Genomic DNA, 21340 nt, shown 5'->3' on the forward strand with positions numbered 1-21340 from the left:
CAGTTTGTCTCCTTACTCACATTTACTCTGCTTTGGTTCAGGTGGGCATCATTTGATACCAGTGTTAAAAGGGTTTATCAGCTCTTTTGCTTCATTTCTATTGAAATTTTTCAGTCCTTTGGGGTTTCCATGAGTGTGCGGCGCTCATCAATCTTGGGAGCAGAGATCACACAGACTGACGATGTATATTGAATTGAGCTGTGTAGTCAAAATGTAACACACAGAAGAAAGAAAAATGGCATTTACATGACATCTATCTGAATAAAAAGTTCTAATTTCAGTACAAAGTCATTGTAATTTGGCTTTCTGTGCTAAATGTTATAGGCTTATAACCAACATGGAAGAATGGTGTCGATGGCATTATCTGAATGACGACACAATTAATCTGTTGAAACATCATGGTCTTTTCACAATTGAAGGCATAAAGAGCCTGACAACGAATGACATTGATAACCTAAATATAAGCATGGGTCAGAAAACAATACTGCGGCATCTACTGCGCTCAGAAAATGCTCAGTCATGGATGGAGAAAATCAAGTAGGTTCTGTATTATTGATGGTTCTATTGTAACACAAAGGTGATCTCCACACAGGACTCTGACACTTACAAATTGGAGTATATTGTTCCAGCATGTTCTAGTGAGCAAATTTTAGTGGCTTGCTGAGAGATTAGGGACGTTTGGGAGGTAAATCATTTGAAGCCTAACAAAGCAAAATAGTTATACATACAGAATAATTCAAATCCCAGCCAATTCTGGCCGACCCTTAATGAGTCATCAAGACTGTCAAACCTACTTTCATCCTGATTGACTTTGACATCAAATCCATGAAGTAATCCCAGGAATAACAGAAAAGTAAACTCAGAAAATATTCAGAAAGCAATTCCATGAATGTAACAGTCAAACCCAAGTAATGATTTTCTCTGGTTCAAATAAAATAAATCTTTATAAGCAGTGAAGAAAAACCTCAAGAAATTAAACAATCCTTTTAAAAAGTGACTAACCTGGTATATCTGTTATATTGGTATATCTGTTTCATAAATGTATAGCAAACTCTAAGAATTAAGATATCCCAAAGTACTTTAAAAAAAATGCTAAATGAGAAACAAAATTAGGAATTGTCAAATAGCACCACCGATGTAGAAATTACGAAGTATTTACATGAAGATTAATTTAATTGAATTGAGCTTTATTTTAACATGATATAAATTGTTTTATTAAAATTGGAAGCATGTAATTAATTTTAGAATATAAATACAGTACAGTATAGGCCCTTCATCCTACAATGTTGTCCCAACCTCTTAACCTACTCTAAGATCAATTTAACCCTTTACTCCTACATAGCCCTTCATTTCTTTTTCATACATGTGCCTATGTAAAAGTTTCTTAAATGTTCCTAACGTATCTACCTCACAGTATATGCTACACACCCACCATTCTCTCTGTAAAAAACTTAACTCGACATCCACCCATACTTCCCTCCAATCACCTTAAAATTATGCCCCCTGACATTAGCCATTTCTTCCCCTGGAAAAGTCTCTGGCTGTCTACTTGATCATCATATCATCTTGTACTCTTGTATCAAGTCACCCCTCATCCCCCTTCTCTCCAAATAGAAAAGCCCTAGTTTGCACAGCCTTTCCTTATATGCTCTCTAATCCAGGTAGCATCCTGGTAAATCTCCTCTTCACCCTTTTTAAAGCTTCCATGTCCTTCCTATAATAAGGTGACCAAAACCAAACAATGCTTACTGCTGAATCAGATTTTAAAATAAAATTTCAAAGAGAAAATAATATTTTTGGAACATTAATTCCAAATTCATACAGAATCATGCTATAAATTATTTCAATTTTCTCAGTTTAAATTTCAGAAATAAAATTAGTGATCTTTTAGTGGACATCTTTTCCTTTCATTAGTAACAAAATGCAACTTGATAGCTTCAGCCTTAAGTTAATAACAACTGCGGGAAACTGCGTTTCATGCTTTATTTATATCGGAATATTATATCTCACTAACAAGTTTTAATACTTCAGGATTCCACAAGAAGATGATATTGATTTTGGATGGATACACTACGTAACTGAGCTCTTTATTTTGTAAGTGCTCGTCAAGATTATTTATTTAGTTTATTATTTTTCTAGATTAACCAAAAGTAAAATGTAATGCTTAAAAAAAAATACAAATTCCTCCAAATGCAGCACCACGTGCTTTTGTTAAGTGAAGACAACTACATGCATTTGCAACAATCTTATTTCAACAATGTCACCCACTCTGACCATAAGAATACTTGAGCCAAGGAGGAAGTTGCAAAATAACAACTTAACAAAATATAAAATTATTTAAACACCATTACTAAAATCTTAACCATAGACTTATTATGTGAACCGCAGTTAAAGATGCTAGAGAAACAAATGCAGTCACCCTTTTCCTTCTGTGATCAACATAGGTGTGATGGTTGCGGGGAAGACCCAATTAGAGGTGCCAGATTTGTCTGTACTCAGTGTGACAATTTTGACTACTGTTCCTCATGCTTTCACACAAGAAGTCATAAAGACCATTTATTTACCAGGATTGATTGCCCAGGTACGTTAGAATTCTGACCAGAAGTCAACATTTGGATGTATTTGGATGTTGTACTAAGATGGTATTTGGAAAAAGGAACTCAAACATGGAATTTATTCCAAACCTTGAAAACATTCAATATTGAAGAGCGAGGCAGGTATTGTAACTCCAGTGTGGAGCTGACTTTACTCTGGCTGGCATTTCGCTCTACTCCTCACTGATTCTAGTGTTAAATCTAGTAAATGCTTGAATAGTTTCCTTCCTGGAGCTCATGAGCAAAAGGGCAGATTATTTTTCTCATTTAATTTTAACGTTAGTTTTATTCTCACCAATGAAAATATTAAGTGAGTACTCATATTAGCTTCCCAAACCTGACTAAAGACAAAGCACTGTGCAGCTCCTTCCAAAAGTTGGGCTGCAGAGGGTTGGGGTGAGCAATCCGTTGGAGGCGTGAATGCATTCTGAAGGCAAATCTCTCATCTGCCACGGATTGGAAAGATTACTCCACCGTCGTGAAAAGCAGTGGCAGGTATGGAAACACCACGACAATCCTGTTCTGCCACAGAGTTTAGTTCGTGCCCCAGCTGCTCAAATGGATAAACCAGTTATTGACCCCACTAGCATTTATTCCACGAAGGATTTGCAAACTTCCTAATGCGGGGTCTCGAGCTGAAACATAGTTCAACCCTTTACCTCTAGGGATGCGGCTCCTTAATACCGGGAAATTTCTTTTGTACAAGTAACCCGACAGGACAGAGTTAGTAAACAGATAGATTTACAATAGGCGATCTCAAGATTAGTTTAATCAGTCACCCTAATATGAAAGACAAATAGCAATGAGAAAAATATTGGAATATAGCATGTGCATTTTTTTTTACAACAGTAAATATTCAAACTACAGGCCTTTGCAAAAATAACGAAAGTTGTACTTCTGCTACTGCCTTTTGAATTGAAAAGAGTAGGTAGGTTAGACCCACTCTTTAAATTAGCCAGAGTTCTCTAAATAGGCAGGAAGCAGCATAGACATTCTACCTTTTACTGTGATAGAAAACAGAAAGTAAGTGATTTATGTAAAATTGCTCAATTATTTGAATAATATTAGGTGCTATGCACTAACCTGCTAGATAATCACGCTTGGTTTATACACCGCAGAGTGAGTGATCTCAAAAATAAGAGGCTTAGTGAGACAGGTTGATAGCTCAATCTTAGTTTTGCTCTTCATGACTAATTTTTCGTCTCTCTAGGCTCAAGACCATCCTATGCTGGAAGATCAGGAAGCAGATTATCCAAAGGGAAAAAAAATCACTGACTCAAGTATTTAAGAAAATTTGCTGCCTCAGGTTCTTAAGATTTCATTAAACCAAATGATGAAAGAAAATGAGAACATATGGGCAAAATATGCAAATTTAAACTGGCTTTAAATCACTGGTATTAACAGAAAAATATTAATTGGTAGATATTGGAAGGTAGGTAGCTTTCTACTGATCTCTTAATACAATATGGAGTAAAGGAGAATTGGGTAGTTTTGAACTTGGTGCTCATGTCCATTCTGAATCTTGTGTTGAAAAAAAAATTGTGGAAACATCATTTTAACTGAAGAAAAAAAATGGATATGCATGAGATTATAGAGAATGACAAGGCCAAACAAACATTTGCAGTCAGGTCACAGTATAGTGACCTCTATGCAGGGAGGTCCAAGAAAGGACTGAGGAATAAGGTTCTTTGGGACAGAGGCCAAGCAAGCACAATGAAAAAAATCAGAATAAACTACTTAGTTCATACTGAAGATAATAGTAATCAGCCAGCAACCAGCCACGTGAAGGAGAGCTTCTTGAATGAAACTGAAAGTCTGCCAACAATGGTTCTATCATCAGCAAATTTATAGATGCTGTCTGAGCTTTGCCTGGCCATTCAGTCATGGTGTACAGTGAGTAGAGCAGTAGACTAAGCAGACATCCTTGTGGAGCGCCAGTGTTAATCGTCAGCGAGGAGATATTACTTCTAATCCACACAGATTGTGGTCTTCCGGTTTGGAAGCTGAGGATCCAGTTGCAGAGGGAGGTACAGAGGCTTTCGATCAGCTCTGTAGGAATGATGGTTTTAAACGCTGAGCTATAATCAATGAACACCATCCTGACAGAGGGATTTGCATTCTCCAGGTGATCTAAGGCTGATTGGAGAGGATTTGCGATCAGGTCTGCTGTAGACAATTTGCGATAGGGAAATTGCAGTGCATCCAGGTCCTCCCTGAGACAAGTGTTGGTTCTAGCCATGACCAACATCTCAAAGCATTTCATCGCTAGTAGTCGAGGCGGCTCAGGCTGCTCTTCTTGAGCATTGGCATAACTGTTGCCCTTTTGAAGCAGGTGCAACACCACCCAGCTAAATGGTATACCTCCTGTCATCATCTGAAATTCTACCAACAAGCAACCCCTGCCACAACCTTCAATCATGCTTCTTTGGTTCAAGTTTAGTCCAGAATTGCCACTATGCCCACGAGATTGCTTTCCGGAGATTGTACCTGGACCTTTTGTAACTTTCTTGGTCACCAGAGTTAAATGCCTCTAACCTGGCCCTCAGTAGAATGTGGATCTCATAGTTCATCCAGGGCTTCTGGTTGAATGAGACTCTGTATGATTTTGTGGGGACACATTTGCCTACAACTGTATTAATAAAGTTGTAAAAACCATGGTGTATTCATTCACGTCCAGTGGCGAGTCCTTGAACACGGCTCAATCTACTGATTCAAAGCAATCCTGTAGCCGCTCCTCTGCCTCCTGCGACCACTTCTTTGTTGTCAAAGATGTATTGATTAGTAGTTAATTGGTCATTGTAAATTGTCCTATGGTTAAATCGGTGGATCTGTGGGTTGCTGGGTGGCATGGCTCAGTGGGCCAGAAGGGCCTGTTCAGCATGGTTTCTCTAAATAAATAAATGGTAAATGGTATATATAACCACATAACAATTACAGCATGGAAACAGGCTATCTCGGCCCTTCTAGTCTGTGCTGAACACTTACTCTCACCTAGTCCCACCGACCTGCACTCAGCCCATAACCCTCCATTCCTTTCCTGCCCATATACCTATCCATTTAAAAAAAAAATTAAAAAAAAAATTACAATATTGAACCTGCCTCTACCACTTCTTCTGGAAGCTCGTTCCACACAGCTGCCACTCTGAGTAAAGAAGTTCCCCCTTGTGTTACCCCCAAATTTTTGCCCATCAACTCTCAACTCGTCCTCTTGTTTGAATCTCCCGTACTCTCAATGGAAAAAGCCTATCTATGTCAACTCTATCCCCCTCAATTTTAAATACCTCTATCAAGTCTCCTCTCAACCTTCTACGCTCCAAAGAATAAAGACCTAACTTGTTCAACCTTTCTCTGTAACTTAGGTGCTGAAACCCAGGTAACATTCTAGTAAATCTTCTCTGTACTCTCTCTATTTTGTTGACATCTTTCTATAATTCGGTGACCAGAACTGTACACAATACTCCAAATTTGGCCTCACTAATGCCTTGTACTATTTTAACATTACATCCCAACTCCCAAATCAAATGCTTTGATTTACAAAGGCCAGCATACCATAAGCTTTCTTCACCACCCTATCCATATGAGATTCCACCTTCAGGGAACTATGCACTATTATTCCTAGATCACTCTGTTCTACTGCATTCCTCAATGCCCTACCATTTACCATGTATGTCCTATTTTGATTAGTCCTACCAAAATGTAGCACCTCACACTTATCAGCATTAAACTCCATCTGCCATCTTTCAGCCCACTCTTCTAACTGGCCTAAATTTCTCTGCAAGCTTTGAAAACCTACTTCATTATCCACAATGCCACCTATCTTAGTATCATCTGCATACTTAATAATCCAATTTATCACCCCATCATCCAGATCATTAATGTATATGACAAACAACATTGGACCCAGTACAGATCCCGGAGGCACACCCCTAGTCACCGGCCTCCAACCTGACAAACAGTTATCCACCACTACTCTCTGGTATCTCCCATCCAGCCACTGTTGAATCCATTTTACTACTTCAATATTAATACCTAACGATTGAACCTTCCTAACTAACCTTCCGTGTGGAACCTTCTCAAAGGCCTTACTGAAGTCCATATAGACAACATCCATTGCTTTACCCTCGTCAACTTTCCTAGTAACTGCTTCGAAAAATTCAGTAAGATGTTATGAGAATGCAGGGTGACTTGGACAGGTTGGGTGAGTGGGCAAATGTATGGCAGATGCAGTTTAATGTGGATAAATGTGAGGTTATCCACTTTGGTGGCAAGAACAGGAAGGCAGATGACTATCTAAATGGAGTCAAGTTAGGAAAAGGGGAAGTACAAAGAGATCTAGGTGTTCTTGTACATCAGTCAATTAAAGTTAATGGCATGCTGGCTTTTATAATAAGAGGAATTGAGTATAGGAGTAAAGAGGTCCTTCTGCAGCTGTACAGGGCCCTGGTGAGACCCCACCTGGAGTATTGTGTGCAGTTTTGGTCTGCAAATTTGAGGAAGGACATTCTTGCTATTGAGGGAGTGCAGCAAAGGTTCACAAGGTTAATTCCCGGAATGGCGGGACTGTCATATGTTGAAAGATTGAAGCGACTGGGCTTGTATTCACTGGAATTTAGAAGGATGAGAGGGGATCTGATTGAAACATATAAGATTATTAAGGGATTGGACACACTGGAGGCAGGAAGCATGTTCCCGCTGATGGGCGAGTCCAGAACTAGAGGCCACAGTTTAAGAATAAGGGGTAGGCCATTTAGAACAGAGATGCGGAAAAACTTTTCCACCCAGAGAGTGGTGGATATGTGGAATGCTCTGCCCCAGAAGGCAATGGAGGCCAAGTCTATGGCTGCATTCAAGAGAGAGTTAGATAGAGCTCTTATAGATAGCGGGGTCAAGGGATATGGGGAGGGCAGGAACAGGGTACTGATTGTGTAAGATCAGCCATGATCACAGTGAATGGCGGTGCTGGCTAGAAGGGCCAAATGGCCTACTCCTGCACCTACTGTTTATTGTCTAATATCCACTCTGGATATCATGCAGTTAATGCTGGAGGAACTCGTCAAGCAGCATAGGAGGAAATAAACAGTTGTATTTTGGGGAAGACCCTTCATCAGGATGAGAAAGGAAGGGGGAAGAAGCTGGAAAAAGGTGGGGTAGGTGGGAAAAAAAGTACAAGCTGGTAGGTGATAGGTGAAACCAGGTAAGGAGATGGTGGTGGGGTATGATGCAAGAAGCAGAAGGTGATTAGTGGAGAGGTGAAAGGCTGATGAAGGAATGTGATAGAGCTCAATGGAATCAAAGGGAAGGAGGTATGGAACCAAAGGGAAGTGATAGACAGGGAGAGGACACCAGAAGTTAGCATGAACATCAATTTCTCCAACAGTTTAGCTACTACTCAAATAGCTATAAGAATAAGGCAGCATTAAAGTTGGAAAGTAGGCAAGAGCCAACAAGAAAACCACAAACAAGAGAAAATCTGCAGATGCTGGAAATGTACCTGAAATTAAGCGGGCCATGTAAAGGCGAATTGAAACTTTTAATACACGTCACTGTAAAACTGCCACAATTTGGATCTACCTAAAACATTGTTGAGTTGACGGGCCAAGGCAGTTAAAGGAAAGCCAGTTTATTTCATGTCATTTTATTTGCCTAATGAACATACACCTTCAAGAGAACCACTACAAGAATCAAGAAGATTGCCAAACTGCATCCAAGCACCCATTGCCAATATGAGTATATTAGTCCACCTGGAAAATAAAAAGGGAAAATATTTGATCTTTTTTCCATCTTTCACCCAGTCATCCTTCCTCCCTTCCCAATACATAATAGAGTTTAAAAAAAATCAAAGGGAGAAATCTTGCACATGCAGATTTTTTTTTGTTTTTTGCAGGTTTATGTCATGTTTTGCGGGGTTGTACACAATGGCATCCAAATCCTTTTTTCAAGTTGCAAGATTATTTATTTGGAAAGTCATTTAGATGCCATGCGGTGTCCAGACACTTTCCCCAACACTTCTTTACTCCATCCTCACCCAAAACAAAAAATGCAGTGGTTACAGTTCCATCTTCAGGAAGGAAAGCAGGAGACTGTCAGAACAATGGCAACTCATTCTGGACATTGCCAATTAATAATAACAAGAAAGATACCAGCCACTTTACTGTGGTCTGGTAGTACACGTGTAAGCCGGTAAACTGCACATATGATCTTTTCTTAGCTTGTATTTAAAGATCATGCTAAATATTGGATCCAAACTTTATCTGTATGCAGTTTATGCTGCACCCAACAACACAGCAGCAAGTCTTTCTAGAGAAATAATTAACTTACTTCCAAATTTTTCTTGTTCTAACATTTCAGCAAGAAGCCAAACTTCTCCAAGCGACATATACTCCTTGTGCATATCAAGGTTAGTGCTCTGGCCTGGGGGAGAAAAAAAAGTTTAAATTTTTCATAGAAGATTCACGTTTTAACAAAAAGGCACACACAAAAGTTTATCCTCATTACCTTTCGAAACTGTACACTGTCCATCGCAAGAAGAGTTTGTATCTGGATTATTACGGCAGATCACAACACTGCAGTGACTGTACACCTACAAATGCAATGGTAATATCCGATTAGTGAATCAAGCTACATGAACATGCTAACTCATGACATGAGATACTACAACTATTAAACCTGAAATGCTTGCAGCTTCTGGAACTTACTTTCTTGGGCAACACAGTTTGTTCTGCTGGAGGCAGCTCCTGTATTTTAACTTCAAACCTTTTCAGCTGGTGGGAATACTGCATTGTGTTGGATACTGGATGAAAGGCAGCTACAAATATTTCCTCTTTGCTCTCACAACTGTTCAGTGAACAGATATTAGTTAGACAGGCTAGGAGCAGTCAACACACCCAGACACAGACACATTTTTCATTACTTACCCGGCCTGGATAATATACCATCGTGGTAGGCTGTTGCGATCAGGAGTTGTAGTTATCCAGCAATTATCCAACAAAACGTCGGTCTGATGGTCTTTGTTGTTCATGAGCTCAACTTCAAAATAAAGTGTCTGCGTCCAATTCACTGCCACTGGGTATTCTTCATCCTTGTAAAAATCCAAGTAGTCTGCCGCTATAGAAACAGAATCGTTATTTTTATTTATTTATTTATTTTTAAAAATGGCACGTTGCCATGTAAATGTTTCAGCTTACTTTTGTAAATCCTTGAGAGTAGTTCTGCTGTATGCCTTGGCTTCTTGGCCCCTGAAAAGACAAAAAATGTTCACACAAGTTTGACAAGCCGTCTTTCCCTGGTGACAATGGATTCGTGTTTGAATGGCCCAAAATTACTCAACAGGCCAAGTACAAAAAAAAAAATGCAAATAATATGAAGCATTGCTTCAAGGTCAATTATTTAAAACAACCAAACACTGGAATCGGTTTTCCATACCAACTAAGTATATAGGAGCATATTCAATTTCATTGAGTCAACGTAGCTCTATGCAAATAACAGAAGAACTTCTTTCCAAGAAGAAGAGCACTTCAAATTCAATCCATGCTTACCCCTCACTATTTGTACACTATTGCCACGATGCCAGGAATCTTTCTGGTATCTCTTCACAATCCCAACAGCTAGAGTATCATTTACTTCATATTGGCACAAGACTGTTAAGCTACAGGGCAAGGGGAGGGTAAAGAAAAGAAAGTTACTACTCCCGTCTGCAGATCAGTTGATATCTTTTGTCCAGTTCAACCTACCGATAATCAGGATCTCTGGTTATAACTGGAAAATCAATAGGAATTGCCTCTCTTGGATACGAGACTTCATTTTCATAGATCAAGTGGTTTCCATGAATCTAAAAAGGACAGTAAAAAATAGCCAAAGGGGGGTTAAAATTGGATTTCAGAGGTTTTAACCACACTTGCTGCAAGAGGCCCTCACATCTACATCAACTTAACTGTTCTTGTTGTGCCACAGCTATCAATGCTAAACTCAAAGAGAGCTTTACGATGGTCAAATTCTTTTGGTTGGCATTTTCCATCCTTCAGCACTAGTTTACTAGGATCTAGTTCAGGCACTGTCTCCACAAGTGCAGTAATCACCATTGTTCCATTTGGAAAGCACACTAACAAGAAAATTAAAAATACAATTACTTAATAATCAAGTTTATAAAAGCAGAATATCAATTCCAGTTTTGAACTTGCCTGCAAGATCCATAGGAGGAAAATTGCAAACTACAGAGAATGGAATCTCAATCTTCAATGTATTTTTGTCCTTCAGTGTCAGGTTAAGTCTAGCTGTAATTCCTTGAAGGCTCAATTTCTGAAGAGGAACCAGAGACCCAGTTACTCTTGGGAAATAGCAAATAGGAAAATGGTGAAGAGGGTAATTACCTATTTATACCTCATAAATCACACTCCTTCCAAAAGGAGGGCCACCAAATAAAATATGGGTTGTATTGTCCATTAAAAGGTACCCCAAATCTTGTGCAGATTTCTCTGTTACCAGCTTTTGAGCAATGTAAGGAAGCCAGTAGTGGACTAGATTCCCTTGAGTTATTAGTAGATTCAAGCTCTTTTCATCACAGAATCCAGTTGCTTTGGGTAACACTAGGGAGGACAAAAGGAGACATTATACTACCAGGCCTGTTCCTACAGGAAGGAGTTTATTATTTACTCACCAATATCTGGTACTTCTTGCATTACTTTTACATGGTGATTAAATGGTTCATTTTCTGGGTTTATGTTGAATACATAGATGACATCAAATATGTAGTTTCTGACATTAGAATGCAGGTGCTGCAAGACAAAAATAAATCATTTTGCATTTCAGAATTAGATAACTATAGAATCTTGTCATCATTATACTAAGCAAAAAAAAGTTAAAGGATTCAAAGTTATGAATAATTAACCCCACATTCCTACCAACCACAAGAGTAACCAGAATGAGAAATGCCATTTATATTTTCAAATTATTTGAATGGCCAGGGCCAAAAGAAAAATGCTGGAATAAAATAAATTTAAGAAGCAGTTTCAATTTTGATCCTACAACAGGGTAAACTTAAGAGTTGGATCACTGCAAACATCCCTTCCAGCAGAATGTGGCAACAAATCTCAATAACTTGTGTCTTGGTGATTCCAAGTTGAAAATACTGCAGCAGTCTACTGAAGCCATGGTATCTATTACTATGAGTATAGAATTTGTGGACAGGAAAACAGGCTGGTTTAATGGCTAGGAACTTTTCTCTAGCACTGAACCACTGACCCACATACCATAGCATGAGATGGATATTAATCTGGTAAAATTAATCTTGCACACCAAGTATTGAGGACCAATACCCATATCATTCTACTGATCATAGCAAAGTTGTTTACTAGCACATTACTTGATGATCATTGATTAATTTTAAGCAACTGTTATGAAACCTTGTAATAAGAGAATTACAAGTAATATGAGAACATTTTACACATTGTATTAAATGGCTACTTTACCTCTTGCTTCACAATTGCATTCTCAAATGGAACTTCCACTATGTAGACTTTAGTGTTGTTAGGCAGTGGTGCATCATAGATTATGATTCCCATCTTGTCTGCCTGATTCACCTCGACTGTCTGTGTACCTATAGTTAGAGCTACAAGCTCTACATCTGGAAGAAAGCTGCCTAAAGAAATGTTGAATATGCGCTTGTCTGGAATGGTATCTGCAGGGAATGAAATTAAAGTTATCCAGTGCCTTGTTTTAGTTAAGTATTCTCACCTGCATTACTTACTATTGGTTAAAACTGGTGGCCGTGGTATGAAGGGTGAGGCAACGGGATGCACAATTGTGTATTTGGTTAGCTCCCACTGATGTTCTGCAGATAATTCTATCAAGTACGAAATACCATGTTGTCCTTCAATTACACGACTCTGAAACACAAGTAAGTTGTAGATCAAACTGCAACCATTACTGAAATAAATAAGGGACTATAATAATTTATCTTACTGAGAAGTTTACAAACCTTGTAATATCCACCTTCTGCTCCAATGGGAATAGTGATAATGATGTCTGTGGCATTGTAGGTCATTGTATAATTCAGTTGTGCTATTTTATCTGGGCTGAGAGTAACACCTTCAACTCCCAAAACAATAGAGTCATCATAGAACTGTTCTTCTGGAGAACTAAGCGATGGGATGATTCTTGGAATTCTCCATCTGATACTATTCTCAGTGAAGGTCGTGCCATCTGTCAAGGATTACCTTAGTTATTATATGTTAACCACAAATCTAAACAGCTAACAGCAAATGGTTCCAAACTACATATGCAATATTTGTATTTGAGTCCTACGAAATCCCAGAATGAATGTTAGGTTGAGAAAAAACACCACTCAAACTGATCAACATTGCATGCAGAGGTCACCACATAATTATATGCAATGGGCATCAACATACGTCAGGGCCAGATTAATGTAGCAATTAGTTTTGAGTTGGAATGTAATATAGTAAAATGCATACACTGGTAAAACAAGTTTTTGCCAGTGGAAGATTAGATGGCAAAAAAAAAGTAGATTCACCGGTAGGGCAAGCCACTGCTGTGTCAATTAAGAGGATCATCCACTCTTGTTTGTAGAAAGTCGTTGATCGAATGCTCGAGACCGGAACATTTTCTACCTAGAAGTGTACAGCAGAGACAATACTTATTGTTGCATTCTAGTCCTCGAATTACTGAGTGTGAAACTCACTTGTACTTACTCACCATCAACTGTTCAATGTCAGTTGTATTGTACGGAGCCCTGAACAATAGCCGAGAAACTGTTGTGCCAATTCTATAATGAGTTCTCAAGATTTCATTGACAGTCATAGTCTTGGTTCCATCAGGAAGATGAAACAGAACTTGCCAAATGGCATTTTCAGCTTCTTGAGCCTTAGAAGGAAAAATAGTTAATTAATGCAAAAGCTGGTGCTTGACAGGGGCCAAAAACAGTAAGCAACTTACAGATGGAACAGCAGCCATCCAGTCTTCACTATAGTCATTTTCAATCCCTGGTATTATTCTTTGAACTGAAACCTAACCAAGTAAACAAGCATAGAACAAAGCCTGGTTATTATACATTGCAAACATCACAGTTTGTACAAAAAATGAGGAAAGAATTAAATATTTGCAATTATGCCATCCTAAAATTAAAAGTGTGCGTATTCCCTGGAGCTGGGAAACTGCAATGCCCTCTTAACATTGGGGCATCCAGCAGTTTAGCAGAAGGCATCGCTGCCAATGGCAGCATTTTACTCTAATGACAACACAAGTGGTAAGGAACTAAACAATTTGAGTCATGATAATGCCCCTTTGAAAGGTAGCATTTCCTACCAGGTTCAGGCAAGAAAAATGTATAAATTCAGAGTTGAATGACATGCATAAGTGACAAATTTTCTTAGAATCCTGATATATCCAATGTCACAAATTGATAGAATTAAGGACAACTGATCACTTGAGATGGACAAAGTTATGCAAATCTTTTAATAGGTAACACTTGACAACAACTTTTCCCCCCAAGAATTGCTTCCTCAAAAATATTTTTTGTATATGATAGACCACTTGAAGCCGAACACAAATATAATTTCATACTACTTGTATCACATAGGAAACTGAAGAAATTAACTTTTATTGAATATAATGCATTTAATTGATGCTTTGCAATAGTTCAACTAAGCTAAAAATGTTTTGGGTATGCTTTTTGTTTTTACTCGGTGTCTGAGGCTTCTTGCTTAAGTGCCAACAATATTCAGGTGGCATTGATGGATTCCAGTTGCCCTGATACCGTTTCTCCATGACCACAATGTCCAATTCCATAATTAAATTTGCAGACGATACCACAGTGGTTGACCTGATCTTGGACGAGGATGAAACAGCCTACAGGCTCGAGGTAGATCATCTGATGGAGTGATGCAAGGACAACAACCTGGTCCTTAACACTTCTAAAACAAAAGAGATGATCATTGACTTCAGGAGATCAAAGGACAGAGTACACACCCCCCTCCATATACATGGAGAGGTAGTGGAAAGTGTGGAACACTTAAAGTTCCTTGGAGTTATGTTGTCAAAGTAGCTGACATGGACCACCAACACCTCGATGCTTATAAAAAAGGCACAACAAAGACTCTTCTTCCTCAGAAAGCTGAAACAGACCAAACTCCCACAAATGCTGTTGCTTAACTTCTACAGAAGCACAATTGAAACCATCCTGACCAACAGCGCCACAGTGTGGTATGCTAGCTGCACAGCCGCTGAGCGACAAGACCTGCATCACGTGGTGAAGGTGTCCCAGCGAACTGTCAGGATGGAGCTCCCAGGATTGGACACCATCTACTCCAGCAGACTCGGGAGAAAAGCAATCAGCATAACCAGAGACACCACACATCCCGGCCACTCCCTGTTTGACCCGCTTCCATCCAGCAAAGAGTTCAGGACACTAAAAACCAGAACAAGTAGACTGCGGAACAGCTTCTACCTCAGAGCTGTGGCCTCCATCACACCACTCCCACAGAACAATGACTGAAACTGTGAGCACGCACAAGGACTCAAACACTTGCGCTAATAGCACTTTGTGCATTACTGTGACATTTTGGTGCTGCTGTAACTTATTTTCTGCTACTCATCTACTTAATACCATTTTTCTATTACTGTCTGATTTCTTTGTTAGATTGCCTGAGAGGAAGCCAAACAGAGTTTCATTCTACCTATGTATAATGACAATAAAGATCATTCAATTCAATGGTGAAACCATTCACCATGCTCATCATTGGCAGGGAAGAAGTCTAAATGGGAATGCAGAAAATGAATCTTTAGTCACATGTTGCACTTCATGGTTTTGTATGCTGAAAGCATGTTGTCAACCAACACGCATAGATTAGTGCTTTGTAGTTGCCAAGAAATTTTTCAACAACACCTTTGAATGCCTTCCATGTGTTTCTCTCTGGTCCCACTAGAAGTTCTTTGAACTCCTTGTCATTGATGACCTGTTTCATTTGAAGACCATCAAAAATGCCTTCCTTAATCTTGGCATCAGTTGAAATTGAAATAACATATGTAGATGATTGCAAAAAGGTACGTGATAGGAAATTACATGGCAATTTTCATGATCAGCAGAACAAAATCCATAAAATACACCCAAAAGTATTCAGGAAATAAAATCTTTGTGAATACCTCTCTGAACTACAGTACGTGAAGTATAATTTTTCAAATGCATACCTCCATGTAATTTTGCTCACATAGGATTTCTCTTGCAGACCATGGAAAATATGTACACGTAATGGTATGGAAATAAGTCAGTGCCTTTTCCATGTGACCAACTGGAGCAATCTTAATTTGTAGACTTAGCTTAAACAGGTCATCACCCTAGAATTAGGAGCAAAATTTTAAAAGTCAAAGCATTCCGACAACAACCAATTCCCCCAAGAGCCAGAGTTTTCTTACGTAAAATATTAATTTAGCAAGTTTAAACTATTGCTTAAAACCCATTAGTTTCCAGCTGGCTTAAGAGCAACATTTTACAACGTGCTCACTTTATTTACGTAATATTGACAAGTGTGAAAGGCAACATTCTAAAATACTTTTGGTTTTGGTAGAGGCAATAAGACTTGTCTACAAGTGTTGGAGGTCAGTGTATGTAACAACACACATCTGCTATTTTACAGCCCAGACTTGCGGCTATTCCCGACAAAACCCAGTGATCAGGTGTAGGTTGGTTTCTGAGGCAGCCGACCCAGCACACAGTGCGTTTTTCAGTCAGGTCGCCCCCACGCGGTCCTCAGCAGCAGCGCACGTACTCACCTCGTTCACAACCATGCAAGCCAAAACCGATGCACGCACTAGCACGTTACCAAACGGATCCTGGGAGACTGTATAACCGCACTCATTTGCGAACGACTGAGTAAGCAGAAAGACCTTGCCCGTTGAATCTAACAGTCGGAAAATAAAAGTGAGAATAGGCTAGAACAAAAACGGAATAGGATTGTTTGTTAGAGGCGGATTTACCGGCGACGCCGAGGCTCCACGACTTGTCCTGCAGTAAAGAAGCGTCCAACTGAATCCAAAATAGGCGCCCATAGCAATGACTCTGTATGAGACCTACCCACACAACGAAACAGAATGAAGATGGGACATGACCCGTACACCATTATAAAACAGCACTAGAAGACCTATCATTACCTCGAGGCAGCGAGTGTTGCATCCAAGCATTAGTAATAAATAGAGCCCAAACCAACGCCAACCTAAAAACAGATACACAAACACATACAGACGGTAGAAAAACAGCGAGACTAACTAATGTCTCGGGATAGCCCGACCAGCCTACCTCAAAAGTGTGCCCATCCTTGCCGTACAGTGCACTACAAACTACAGGGACTATAACGGGACACCCGCAATCACATTTTAACCTTGAGCAGCCACTTCACGCTAATTGGCTCAACATATCCTTGTTAACACGAGATAACTCCAAGGCTGTTGCCAACCGATGGCAACTCACGAGGTAGAGTACCTCATCGAAGGAACGTGTAGGACTGTTGAAAACTGACAATAGAAATTCACTCCCGAAAAGCAGATCACTCCCCAGATTCTTCTAATACCAGCCAGACTTCACATTTTTTTGAGATATACAAAGTTTTAAACATTAATGAGCAATCCACAAAAAATGTTAGGCAGCATTTATGGATGGGGAATAAACTATTTATTCCCTTCCATATTGCTGCCGATTTTCTGAGTTTCTCCAGCATTTTGTTGATCAAGATTTCCAGCATCTACAGAATCCCGTAAGTTTCTGGAAGAATGAGAAACATGGAACCATGGAAAACCTAAAGCACAATAAAGGCCCTTCGGCCCACAGAGCTGTGCTGAACATGTCCTTACTTTAGAAATTACCTAGGGTTACCCATAGCTCTCTATTTTTCTAAGCTCCATGTACCTATCCAGGAGTCTCTTAAAAGACCCTTTCGTATCCCTCTCCACCACCGTCGCCGGCAGCCCATTCCACGCACTCACAACTCTGCGTAAAAAAACTTACCCCTGACATCTCCTCTGTACCTACTCCCCAGCACCGTAAAACTGTGCCCTCTCGAGCTAGCCATTTCAGCCCTGCGAAAAAGCCTCTGACTATCCACACGATTAACGCCTCTCATACACCTCTGTCAAAGTCACCTCTCATCCTTCGTCGCTCCAAGGAGAAAAGGCCGAGTTCACTTAGCCTATTCTCATAAGGAATGCTCCCCAATCCAGGCAACATGCTTTAAATCTCCTCTGCACCCTTTCTATGGTTTCCACATCCTTCCTGTAGTGAGGCGACCAGAATGTAGAGAAATCCTACATTCTGCTATGTTTTCATACTGGACTAGCATAATAATTATGCAATACGCAGTCAGTCCTTTCAAAGAGCACGATGGGCGCCTCATGATCCTGTAAATTAGTGCGCATTTAAAATGTTAGAATCATAGACGGCAACTTTCTTAACTGATGGTGATTTTAGAGCATTTCTCCTGATGTTATTCCTTTACTGTTTTGAAACTGGATTTCCAGAGTTCATAAAATATTAATTAGACGCCACTCTAAACTGGGGTGACTTTAGGAGGAGTGTGAACGGGGGTGGGGAGGCGGGTGTCAGTTTCAGAGAGGACAATGAAGAGCTCCAGTCTGAGTTTGTTCGTATCAGTGGAGAGAACACGAATTCGGCTACCAACAGGCACGCAATTACTGGGGCGTTTCTCGGATGCTTCGTTTTCATCGGCGCCTATCACCAGGGAAATAGTTATATCGCCTATCATTTAAAACCCGGCACTCTTCAATAGTTCTAATTCTTGTATTTACTTAATTATGGAAAAGATCAAATAAAACCATTAGCATAAACAATTATATTTTTTCAGATTATCATTTCGTGCGGAAGTAAATTTCCCGGCATTCCTTTATTGCTGCTGTGAACCACTGAGTGAGCAAAACCTCTTTTTTGTTCTTTTAGTGGATTTTTTTTTCTGGAGGCAGCGCGTGCACGCATGTGTGGGGGCGGGGCGGTGGTAATGAGAATCAAGTTCTACTGTGCTTGCAGTTTAATCGTTGCTTTTGGTTTACAAGCTGCTACGATCAAGTTCACATCGAACAACTTTTTTTCAACAGCATTATTGTAAAGAATGAAAACATTTTAAAATCACCGTGAGCCATCAAGAACAGAACTTCACTGAAACTTGTTTCAAAATGAATTCCAAACTTTCACACAATTATCATTGCACCAGAACACTATGATGATATAATTCGTAGGCTGCAGATTCTTAGTCGTTGGCAATGATCTTGTAGCTGAATGATGATCTTTAATCACAAGGGAGAATATTGAATCAGTTGGCAGCAGATACTGCACCTTTTGCTGGAACGTTAGAGGTTAGTTGAGACGTGAATACCAATGAGTATCATAAAATATATGGAGGAGCAGAACTAGGTCACTTGACCTATTGAGTCCCTCCACCATTTCATCATGGCTGATCCAATTTTCCTCTCAGCACCAATCTCCTGCCTTTTCCCCATATCCCTTCATGACCTGATCAATCAAGAATCTATCACCCTCTGCCTTAAAGATTAGGCCTCCACAGCTGCTGTGGCAAAGAACTCCAGGTTCACCACTCTTGCTAAAGAAATTCCTCATCTCTGTTCTAAAATGACCGAATCTGAGGATGAGTCTACTGGTCTTAGACTCTCCCTATCAAGGCCTTTCACCAATCGAAGGGTTTCTTTGAGGTCACCCCTCATTCTTCTGAATTCTAGTGAATACAGGCCCAGAGCCAGCAAACAGTCTTCATACAGTAAGCCATTAAATCCTGGAATCATTTTCATGAACCTCCCTTGAACTCTCTACAGTTTCAGCACATACTTTTTATAAAAAAAAAATGGGGCCCTAAACTGCTTACAAAACTCCAAGTGAGGCCTCACGAGTGCTTCATAAAGTCTCAACATTAGAATGTAAAAACAAGGATGTAGTCTTCTTGAAATTAATGCCAACATTGCATTTGCTGCCTTCACCACAGACTTGACCTGCAAATTAACCTTCCGGGAATCAGGCACAAGGATCCCCAAGTCCCTTTGTGTCTCAGTTTTTGTATTTTCTCTCCAATTAGAAAATAATCAACCCTTTCATTTCTTCTACGTGAGTGCATGCCCATACACTCCCCGACATCAGTCATGCAAGGACAGCAGAGGGTTGTGGACACAGCTCAGCATATCATGAGAATTAGCATTCCCTCCATGGACTCTGATTATTCTGACAGTTTTATTGAGGCAGTGAGAAGCATAGATAAAACCACACCCACCTTTGACATTCTCTCTTCTGACCCCCTCCCCCAAAAGGCTGAAAGCACATACAGCCAGGCTGAAGGGCAGCTTCTAACCTGCTGTTGTAAGACTTGAATTGTTCCCTCGTATGACAAGATGGACTCTCGACCTCCCAATCTACCCCATTGTGATCTTCCACCTCATTACATATGCAGGACTGGGGGGGGGGGGAAGGGGAAGAGAAAGGAGGCGAGAAGCCAGTGTAACAAAGTGGGGGGTTGAAGGAGAGGAAATAGTATAAGGTAGTAGGTGATAGGTGAAACCAGGAGAGGGAGGAGACGTGAATTAAAGAGCTGAGAAGTCAATTGGAGAAAGAAATAAAGGGCTGGAGAAGGAAGAATTGGACAGGAAAAGACAGTTCTCCAGCCTTCCTCATTCTGGCGGTGATGTGATGAATTAGTTACCAGACTAATGATCTGGAGAACTAGATGCGTTTCCTGACCTGCTGCATCATGGCCAATTCTGAAGTGCCCTTGGGCAAACACTCAGTTCTATGTTAAAACAGATAAAAAAAGAACAGGCCTTCCATCAACCTACATGCCAAATCTGGATTGGTCAAATTTGCTTCCAGCCCAGATGTCCTTGAAAACTACTTCTCATGACTTGTGAATTGCTGTACACATTGGGAGAAGCATCCAAAATTCACATGGCACTGTCAGGACATACACAGCTGAAGTGCTGCTGTTGCAACCCTTTTTAGGAATAAAGGCAAAAGCAGAGTGCTGTAGGATCACCTTTTCCATTATGAAATGTCTCCTCAGCCACTCCCCTCTCTACATCAAAACTTATTCCCACCTTGGGCATCTTGAGATATCAAACAATGCTCCTCCAATTCTGGCCTGTTGGATTTCTTCCAGTTATTTCCTTCACCCGTTCTGTCACCAAGCCTTGGAATACTTACCCAAATATTTCTACCGAAGCAAGCTTAAGTACTTATGGCCAAATACCCTTAAAAATCTACTTCTAATCAGGCATTTGATTACATATTATTTATCAGAAGATTTGGTGTAAAATTTTATATTGAATGGTCCTGTGTAACAGCTTGCATATACTGCAGTACTGCAAATTCCTTAAGTGTAATTAAAAATAAAGTGAAGGTGTTCAAAATCAGAAACAAAAACAGAAAATTCTGGAATATGCAGAGAAAGTAACATTTTGGAAGAAAAAGGTTAATATTTTATGTTATATCACCAGAAGACATAGGAGCAGAATCAGGCCATTTGGCCCATCAAGTCTGTTCCACCATTCAATCATGGCTGATCGTTTTATTCCACCACCCCCCCACCCCCCAACCCCAGTTCCCGGCCTTGCCCTGTAACCTTTGATGCCATGTCCAATCAAGAACCTATCAATCTCTGCCTTAAATACACTCAACGACCTGGCCTTCAGAGCTGCAGATGGCAACAAACTCCACAAATTCACCACCCTTTGGCTAA

General features: G+C 40.0%; 1 protein-coding gene across 4 annotated transcripts; it reads right to left on the reverse strand.

Annotated features, from left to right (window-relative positions):
• Positions 1 to 8212: 8212 nt before the first annotated feature.
• LOC140733550 (uncharacterized) lies at positions 8213 to 17926 on the reverse strand. Of its 4 annotated transcripts, none has more exons than XM_073057016.1 (23): positions 17736 to 17926; positions 16752 to 16813; positions 16578 to 16670; positions 16374 to 16501; positions 15792 to 15938; positions 13542 to 13613; positions 13302 to 13469; positions 13120 to 13216; positions 12568 to 12791; positions 12337 to 12475; positions 12059 to 12267; positions 11248 to 11365; positions 10971 to 11176; positions 10772 to 10889; positions 10526 to 10692; positions 10325 to 10422; positions 10130 to 10239; positions 9779 to 9829; positions 9509 to 9698; positions 9290 to 9428; positions 9090 to 9174; positions 8913 to 9005; positions 8213 to 8335 (listed from the first exon to the last, which is right to left on the reverse strand). In XM_073057016.1, the coding sequence occupies exons 2-23, from the start codon at positions 16771 to 16773 to the stop codon at positions 8238 to 8240; spliced, it is 2772 nt and encodes a 923-aa protein (XP_072913117.1). In that variant the 5' UTR covers positions 16774 to 16813; positions 17736 to 17926; the 3' UTR covers positions 8213 to 8237. The 4 variants fall into 4 exon arrangements, 3 of the variants coding, with proteins under 3 accessions (XP_072913117.1, XP_072913116.1, XP_072913119.1); XM_073057015.1 differs by lacking the exon at positions 17736 to 17926 and adding an exon at positions 16897 to 16963; XM_073057018.1 differs by lacking the exons at positions 16752 to 16813; positions 17736 to 17926 and adding an exon at positions 16897 to 16941.
• Between the last annotated feature and the right edge of the window lie 3414 nt (positions 17927 to 21340).

The sequence above is a fragment of the Hemitrygon akajei genome, chromosome 9 (genome assembly GCF_048418815.1).
Source record: "Hemitrygon akajei chromosome 9, sHemAka1.3, whole genome shotgun sequence".
NCBI lineage: Eukaryota > Metazoa > Chordata > Chondrichthyes > Myliobatiformes > Dasyatidae > Hemitrygon > Hemitrygon akajei.

Bases quoted from the DNA above. Each gene is read 5' to 3' on its own strand.
- LOC140733550 (XM_073057015.1), bottom strand. The intron at 11,366-12,058 runs GTAAAGTAGCCA...TTTGTCTTGCAG, and splicing joins ATGCAATTGTGAAGCAAGAG to CACCTGCATTCTAATGTCAG. The intron at 9,699-9,778 runs GTAAGCTGAAAC...CTGTTTCTATAG, and splicing joins ACTCTCAAGGATTTACAAAA to CGGCAGACTACTTGGATTTT.